General features: G+C 38.2%; 1 protein-coding gene across 1 annotated transcript; it reads left to right on the forward strand.

Annotated features, from left to right (window-relative positions):
• Window positions 1-3,188: 3,188 nt before the first annotated feature.
• LOC144712247 (uncharacterized) lies at window positions 3,189-8,798 on the forward strand. Its single transcript, XM_078586469.1, has 4 exons — window positions 3,189-4,318; window positions 6,174-6,430; window positions 8,083-8,198; window positions 8,508-8,798. The coding sequence occupies exons 1-3, from the start codon at window positions 4,021-4,023 to the stop codon at window positions 8,131-8,133; spliced, it is 606 nt and encodes a 201-aa protein (XP_078442595.1). The 5' UTR covers window positions 3,189-4,020; the 3' UTR covers window positions 8,134-8,198; window positions 8,508-8,798.
• The last annotated feature ends 872 nt before the right edge of the window (window positions 8,799-9,670 follow it).

The following is a 9,670-nucleotide window of genomic DNA, read 5'->3' on the forward strand; positions in this document are numbered from 1 at the left end:
CCTCAAATATCATATGAATATTAATTTTTAAATGATATATTTAAACTTGAGTGGTCACATCATTATGCTTTCATCATAATAGCTAATCATTGCTTACATTATGGGACTTGATCATAAGCATCACGCCTCAATGAACATGATTTATTTCAATGAACTCCAAATATATATATTAGTGTGATGGGCTTTTAGGAAACACAATTCTATTAGAATGAGCTAAAAAAACTTCAAATCTTGGATTAGTTTTCATATAATTACAAAAATATGGGGTCTAGTGAGGTTAATGGTTGTTGGGCTAAAAAAACTATAAAATTTTCACTAGTTTTATTAATCAATACTTAAAAATAGAATACGGAGAACTAGTGTGTTATACATATGACATGAAACATGACTATGTAAATATCTTCTATCTTATAAGGTATATGGACAACACTAGAAAACTGAGATCAATACTCATAGAGCTGAAAATATTTACTGAAAATATTCAAACACTGAAAGTAAACCCTTTTGATAAAAAATATTTATATTCATATGAATACATTGGAAACCCTTCTAAATTTTACTCTGTTATTGAAACTTTAGCAATAAATTAGGTTGAAAAAATGATTACAAGAGATAAAAGCTTGCAGTCAACAGCAGGAAAGGATATGCTTTGTTGCTCTTCAAGATTTGGTCCTAAAGTAATTGTTAAATGAGAGGATATTATCATCATGATACTTATGCAAAACTTCTAAGTTTTAAGCAACTCATTCATACGTTTTTTGAGATAATCACAAATAAAACAGATGAGTAAAAATATCAAATTTATAGAAAACAAGTAAAAAAACTTACATGCATGGGGATAATTTATATTATCTGGGAATTATAAAGGATAATCATAGCGATAGAATTCAAATAAATATATGAATACAAACAATTCAGTTTAAATACAAGCCCACTCTTTACATCCTCAATAAAAATTGTTGACACAAAATGGTGCATAAAAAGAATCAAATGTGTGTCATAATATTTCTTTCCAGATAATAGAGCTCATCATGCTAGGGTGATAAGTTAGAAGTTATACATTTATTTTAAAACATTATTGAGACATTTATGGTAATGATTAAAAAATATTTAATTTTATTTTTACAGGCGGGAATGGTTGCGAAATGTAATGTCATGAATATGACAAAGGCAGTATTCTGAATGTACTTGATATGTCGCAGTCTCAAAACCTTTTAAAGTTATAATCAATCAAAATTTATATATTAACCCTATGTTACCATGAATACTAGTTTTACAGGCTATGATTCTGGAAAATGCCCTTGCCTATAAAGAAAATTGATTCAATATGTGCAGCATGATTTGCAAGCTACATGATAATAGTTTACTGTAATTGGTCCATTCATTTGATAAATAATTACTTTAAAGCACCAAAATTATGACATATGACATTATATCATATCCTCAACAGCATATTCATATCTGCACTCAGGTGATGAACAACTTTCCTCTTATTCTCTATATTAAACAACCATTAAATGCAACTATGATTTCTACAATGGAGAAGATCATTAATTTCATTCATTCCCCTAAAGCATCTAACATTTGATCTATATGAAATATTTCTTCCACATCAATTGCATGATCATAGATTGTGTCCTTCAGCTATGAACATTAAATAAACACAGACCTTGTAGTTCTTGGGACTTTTCTGCGCCATCCAGCTCTTACCTACTCAGTCAGCAGGATTCAAGGATCCCATGTGAGATGAACAAGGTATTGTCATCTGTCATCGATTGATCTTCTCAAGACAAAGTTAGCCATAAAAATATTTCACTTGATAAATAGTTGAGTTAAGGCACCGAATTATGAACGTACTTGATACGTACGTTCATATCAGCTATTATGAATGTACTTGATATGTAGCAGTCTCAACACTTTTTAAATCCAGAAAAAATAAAAATTTATATACTAACCCTCTGGTACTACGGATTTAGTGTTACAGGCTATGATTCTGGTAAATTATGTGTCTCTATAGAAAATGAAAACAATATACGCGACATGGTATTTGCAAGATACATGATGTTATTTCACTGGAGTTGGTTGATTCAGTTGATAAATTGTTGATTCAAGGGACCAAAAATTATGTCAGACGAGATTATACCACATCCTCAACCGTAATTTCAACTGTGCGTTCAGTTTATAAACAACTTTCCTGTTATTCTCCATGTTAAACAACCATTAAATGCTTCTTTATTTTCTATAGTGCAGAAGCTCATTCATTCATTCATTCCCCTCCAGCATCTAACATTTAATCTATATGAAATCTTTCTTCCACATGAATTGCATGATCATAGATTATGTGTTATTCAGCTATGAACATGAAATTAACACAGTCCCAGTAGTTTGGGGGGCCTTTCTGCGCCATCCAGCTCTTACCTACTCAGTCAGCAGCATTCAAGGATCCCCCATGAGAAGGTATTGTCATCTTTTATCGATTGATGTTCACAAAACAACTACAGCCATAAAAAAATATTTCACTTGATAAATAGTTGAATTAAGGCACCAAAAATTATGACAGACGATATTAGACCACATCCTCAACAGTAGATTCATCTCTGCACTCAGTTCATAAACAACTTTCCAGTTATTATCTAAGTCAAATAACCATATACTGCAACCAAGTTATCTACAGTGCACAAGACTATTCATTCATTCCCCTCAAACAATATGAAATCCTTGTTCCACATAGATTATGTGTTCAACGATGAACAGAAAATGAACACTGACCCAGTATTTTTTTGGGTATTTGTACGCCATCCAGCTCTTACCTTCTGAGTCAACGGCATTCAAGGATCCCATGTGAGATGAACAAGGTATTGTCATCTCTCACCGATTGATGTTCACAGAACAAAGTCAGCTATAAAAATATTTCAGTGGTCGACGGCGGCGGCGGTCAAATATTTAAGTTGATTTCCCACCGCGTACTTATCTTTCTTTCTTGTGAGAAAGACAAGACCAGCACGCAAACAAGACGGCGATCAGAAGCCTACGAAAAACCGTGTTCTATCGCTTGACATGGCACAATCTGATTGGTAGAGTTAAATTAGGTCACAAGGGAAATCTAGAAGGGTTGAGTGCTAGGAAGCTTCTACAGTTGGGGCCCAGATTCTCCCAACTTCCTTCATAGAGCTGATTCTGGAGTTTCTCTCTCTAGCTCTCTATCTTCATAAGCTTTCTAAACAATTGCTTGGTACAGAAGTTCTCTTTTCTGGTGACTTTCTCGCTCTAGAAATCAGGTTTTTAAGACGTTCTCTCAGAACTCTGTCCATGGCTCTCCATCTTGCAGAGTTCAGCAATCTCTTTCTTCAGAGTCTCTCTTTCTAGGTATTCTTCTCTTCAGAAACTCTCTCCACCCATCTCTACCTCTCAAGTGGGATTCCCCTTGTCAGACGCTCTCTCTTCCCATCTCTCTCTCTCTTACTCTCCCTCTTCAGAAGCTCTCTCTTCCCGTCTTGTCCTCTCTCAAACAATTCTCCTCGTCAGAATCTGCCTCTCTGTCTCTCTCCAACCATCTCTCTCTAGCAGTTACCTTCTCTGCATCTCTCTCCACCCATCTCTCTCTCTATCAATTCCCTTTCTCAGAAGCTCTCCCTCTAGAACTTCTCTCTCTCTCTCTCTCTACCAATTCCCCTTCTCAGAAGCTCTCTCCAACCATCTCCCTCTCTAGCGGTTCCCCTTCTCAGCAGTTCTCTCTCTACCCATCTCTCTCTCTAGCAAGTCCCCTTCTCAGAAGCTCTCTCCAAGCATCTCCCTCTCTAGCGGTTCTCCTTCTCAGCAGCTCTCTCTCTAGCAATTCCCCTTCTCAGAAGCTCTCTCTCTAGAAATTCCCTCTCTCAGAAGCTCTCCCACCCCCACTCCCTCCATTCCCAAGACCAATCTCTCTCTCCACCGCTACCCATCTCTCCAATTCAGAGAGAGAGAGAAAGATAGATAGATAGATAGATAGAGAGAGAGAGAGAGAGAAGAGAGAGAAAGAGGATGGAGAAGAGAACAACGTCGCCGAGAACGAAGCCTTCTCCATGCATGGCGGTGCAGAGAATATGGAGGGCGATAAAAACGCTATTCTTCTTGGGGGCGATGATGGGATCTCTTCTCTTCTTCTCCGCTCCTCTGCTCGTGGCAGTCCTCGACATGCTTCTCCCTTCGGCCGTCCTCTCCGCCCTCGTCGGCCCCGTCTCGCCCTTCGCCATAGCCGGCCAGCTCCGAAACTACGACTTCCGCGCCTCTCTCGTCGACCTCCCTCTCCTCTCCATCGTCCGATCCTTGATCATCATCTGTAAGTCCCCGGATTAATCTTGATCTTTCCTAAGTTTCTCCATCTGGGTTTGGGTTCTGCTACCCGATCGTGATCTCAGTTTGTCTGATCTGATCGCCATTTATTGATACGTCAGTAAAAAACTGGGTCTGATTGATCAGTCGAACGAGACAGAATGGACAGGCAGGACGGATGACTGATGACGGTAAGAGGTGGAAAAGAAGAAGATACTAAGACTTATGTTCTGTTTAGAGGTCAGGACGGATGACTGATGACGATAAGAGATAGAACAGAAGGCGCAAAGAGTTTAGTTCTGTTTCCATTCCAAGGTCAGGACGGATGACTGATGACTGTAAGAGGCGGGACCAGAAGGCATGAAAGACTTTTGTTCTGTTTCAACTATGGGGTCAGGATGGATGACTGATGACGGTAAGAGGCGGAACAAAAGGCATGAAAGACTTTTGTTCTGTTTCAATTATGGGGTCAGGACGGATGACTGATGACGGTAAGAGGTGGAACTGAAGGCGCAAAGTCGTTCTGTTTCCATTCGAAGGCGAGGATGGATGACTGATGACGGTGAGAAATGGAGCGGAAGGCATGAAAGAGTTTTGCTCTGTTTCAATTATAAGGTCAGGACAGATGACTGATGATGGTAAGAGACAGAATGCAAGTCTAAAAGACTTCTGTTATGTTTCCATTCCGAGGTCAGGACAGATGACTGATGGTAGTAAGAGGGGGGATGAGAAGGCATGAAAGAGTTCTGTTTCCGATGTCAGGACGGATGACTGATGATGATAAGAGAAGGAACGGAAGGCGTAAAGACTTCCGTTCTGTTTCCATTCCAGGGTCAGGATGGATGATGGATGACGGTAAAAATGGAACGGATGGCATGAAGACTTCCATTCTTTCTCCATTCCAGGGTCAGGACGGATGACTGACGATGGTAAGAGATGGAACGGAAGGCACGAAGACTTCCGTTAAATTTCCATTACAGGTCAGGACTATTGACTGATGATGGTAAGAGACTAAGCAAAAGTCAAAAAGACTTTTGTTCTGTTTCCATTTCTGGGGTCAGGACGGATGACTGATGGCAGCGAGAGGCGGAACATAAGTCACGAAGACTTTCATTCTGTTTCAATTCCGATGTCAGGACGGATGACTGATGACGGTATCAGACGGAACCAAAGGCACAAAAACTTTAGTTCTGTTTCGATTCTGAGGACAGGACGGATGACTGATGACGGAATTAAAGGTACAAACACTTCAGTTCTGTTTCAATTCCAAGGAGCGGACGGATGACTGATGACGGAACCAAAGGCACAAAAACTTCCCCGTTTCAATTCCGAGGACAGGACGGATGACTGATGACGGAATTAAAGGCACAAAAACTTTCATTCTGTTTCAATTCCGAGGTCAGGACAGATGACTGATGACGGAATTAAAGGCACAAAAACTTTCATTATGTTTCAATTCCGAGGACAGGACGGATGACTGATGACGGAATTAAAGGCACAAAAACTTTCATTCTGTTTCAATTCCGAGGTCAGGACAGATGACTGATGACGGAATTAAAGGCACAAAAACTTTCATTATGTTTCAATTCCGAGGACAGGACGGATGACTGATGACGGAATTAAAGGCACAAAAACTTTCATTCTGTTTCAATTCCGAGGTCAGGGCAGATGACTGATGACGGAATTAAAGGCACAAAAACTTTCATTATGTTTCAATTCGGAGGACAGGACGGATGACTGATGATGGAACCAAAGGCATAAAAACTTTTGTTCTGTTTTCTCCGAGGTCAGGATGGATGACTGATGACGGTAAAACACGGAAAGTATATAGGATGTCGGATGACGTTTTTTATTCTGGGCAGGCGTTTATTGCTCGTTTCAAGGACCGGGCTTGTCACGGTGGCCTTATCTCGCCATCACGTCAGTTTGCTCGCTGTCTACGGCGAGCTTTGTTCTTGTGAAGGCCTGCATGGCGGTGAAATTGGGCAGGCAACCCACTTCATACGAAGCATTGTTCGTTAGTTCGTGGGTTCTCGCCATCGCTCATATGGCCGTCGCCTACCGCACAAGTTGCCGCGAGAAACGAAAGCTCCTCGTCTTCAGAATTGATCTCGAAGCTGTAAGTTCTAGATCTCGCCGAACCATCGCTAAATTTCATCGAAAGCTCGTTTCTTTTTTCGTTAATTCTGTTCTTCGAAGAGCAGGACACAATTAGCCATAAGCGGTTTCTTTTCGTTGGTTTGGTGGATGAATTAAAAACAATGAGCCCGAGGTAGAAAATCTGTTTGACTCTGGTTGTTTGATATCTCTAAATATGAAACTGGGATTTTGATGATGAGAGCTCTAAATATGAAACTGGGATTGGACGATGGAAGCTCATCGCCTTTAGAATTGTTCATGAAGCTGTAAGTTGCAGATCACGCCGACCCATCGTAAAATTTCACGGAAAGTTCATCTCTTTTTTCGTTAAATTATTTTTGGAAGATCAGGACGAGCTATGAAAAAATCGTTTTGGTGGCTGATTTATGAAAAAATAAGCCGGGGATAGAAAATCTGTTTTACTCTGGTCGCATGAAATCTCTAAATATGAAACTGGAATTGATGATGAAACCTCGTCGTTTTTAGGATTGATTATGAAGCTGGAAGTTGTAGATCACGCCGACCCATTATTGATTTTTATCAAAAATTCTTTTATTTTTTGGTTATCTTTTTTAATGCAAAATATGAGGAAGAACTTAGCCTTACGCGGTTTCTTCTCGTTGTTTCGGCGGCTTTTTCGAAGGATGAATTACAAAAATTATAATTCTTGAGCTAAAAAATCGATTGTACTCTGGTTGCTTGGAATCTCTTAACATAAAGCTGAGATTTTTCTTTTGCATTAAACTGGGATTTCCCTAATGAAAGCCCCTCACTTATAGAATTGATCTTGAAGTTGTAGATCACGCCGACTTATCCTTATTTGGACCGAAAATTCGACTCCTTTTTTGCTTATTTAGATTCTTTTTAAATAAAAAATAACGGAAAGAACCTGTCCATAAGCGGTTTATTTTCTTCGTTTTGTTGGCTGAGTTAAAAAGAATGGGTGAAAAAAAATTGAATATACTCTGGGATATTGAAATCTCTTACATAAGAATGGAATTTGGCAGATGGAAACTCCTTATCTTCAGATTTGATCTTTTCCCATCATCGATATTTGATCGAAATTCCGTATTTTTTGCGGTATATTCTTTCCATTTTGAAGAACAGGATGAACTCAAACGCAGAGAACACGTGGATTTTTGGTCCTTTTGGTGGCTGAAATAAAAAAGTTAATACGGAACAATATAACGAGTCGAGTTTCATTTTTATGTTTCTATTTCCAAATATTAAACATCTAGATTCAGCTTGTATTATCTTATTTTGTTTTAAATTGGTGGAATTTTTTCTCCAGATTTATAGAGTCAGACGTAGAAGATGTTTGCGCGCGTCCAAGTCTTGAGATGTTTAATGGATTTGAATAAATACACTTAATAAATTTTATCTTTCAGAACATAATACCGCTTATTTTGATTCAAAACGGTCGAGGAAATCTCGATATCTAATCTGTTATAACATTTTCTGTGCTCCAATTGGTTTTTACTTTGGAATTCCATGATCTGGGTCGACCGTTATTTCCTCTAAGATCTAAGGCGACACTACTAGTTGAATTAATTAGTAAATATCGTTGTATTCCGTATGTTTGTGAAGAAAATTGGATGTTCACCTGTTCCAAAAATATAATCTGAGTTTCAGGTTTCTGCATACAAGGGACAATTCCCAGGACACAGCAAGCTAGCCAACTAAAAAGAAAGACTCGACTTGCTCTTTCTTTTCTCTCACAAGGGCTGGCAGAAAGGAAATAAATGAAGGTACTTTATCACATCAAAGTTGTCTTACAAAAATGTTTAGATCTCTTTATGAGTCTTAGTCCTATGCTCTGACTTCATTACCAACGTCCACCATGCTTATCTAGTTTTTGCACCTCTAATGGCGTAATAAGTCTCTTATAAGGTTTATTAATTATGATATGTATCAACTGGGAATCTGAATATGATTATTGAATCTTCATTGATTTATTTAAAATTTCAAAAGTTGAAACCTGGGTCATATCTGGAACTTAAAATTTTAATTTTATTTAAAAATTTTCTAATCATGGATTATTTTTTTTTCTCAAACAGGAAAATTATGATGGACGGAGAAATTAATTATGGCCCAAAGGATCCAATGCCAGCTCTTTGTTTTCATGGCTATGATGTTCACTGTTCATGCCTTCAAGCAGAAGGATATGGATTCATAGCATGCCATGGTGATGATGTTAGAACTCAATGTACATAAGCCACAACACAAATTTTGTTGATTCATTTTTTATCCCTTGATATATTCTTATAAACAATGAAAAGAATCTATCTATGTACCCATTGATCTTTTCAGTCATAGACTGTTTCTATAGAAAAAACATATGTCCCTTCTCTCTTGACTTGATTTTATTAAATGTATGCCAACAATTGTTTCATACTATTACTCCGATATCTAAATTTAAAGAAGATGAACCAATTTCAGAGTCAGGATAATAAGTGATACATCTTTGTACACAAACAGTGTAGGAATAGGACTTGAATCCACAAGCCTTGCTCTACTTGAAGCAGCCAAGTCCTGAATCCACAGATCTAGCCTCTCCAACCCTTGAGTCCACAAGGGGTTGTGTTTTAATCCACAAGCATTGAAGCACTCTCTAGCAAAGAGAACACTCAGAGGGGAGAAACATCAATTTTAACAAAATAATGCACGTCAATAATGATCCTTCAAGGTTACATGGGGGGCCGGGGCCTTATAAAGGCCCCAACAAGTTCAGGGTCGTCCATAATGAGACTAACCATGAAAGAACAACTCATAACATTGAGATTAACAACCATGACAAGATAAAACGAAGGATAAGAAGCCTGACAGGCACTAGCAAATATATTATGCAGATTTTGGGGCATGTTGAAGCTGTTAGGTGATATTTGTGTGGCTCAAGAAGATCTTGATGTGAAAAAATAGAATATATGTAGCTCTGACAAGTTAGAGCAGAGATATTCTACAGATTTTGGCAAAATAAGAAACTAGTAGAGGATTCTGTTAGAGATGAATCTTCTAGTTCAATTATTAGAGAAAATCTGCTCTATGTACTTTTCTGCAGATCTTGTTAACTCCAGAAAGATCTCCTTCTTGGGCTGCCAATTGCTAATGGGGCTCAAACAATGGGCTTTTGGGCTACATCAATAAGCTATAGATTATATATTACGACATTTAAAATCTAGTAGTTCAAAACAGAAAATGGACTGTCAATTATAAGTTTTAG

Source organism: Wolffia australiana, chromosome 14 (assembly GCF_029677425.1).
Source record: "Wolffia australiana isolate 7733 chromosome 14, ASM2967742v1".
Classification (NCBI taxonomy): Eukaryota; Viridiplantae; Streptophyta; class Magnoliopsida; order Alismatales; family Araceae; genus Wolffia; species Wolffia australiana.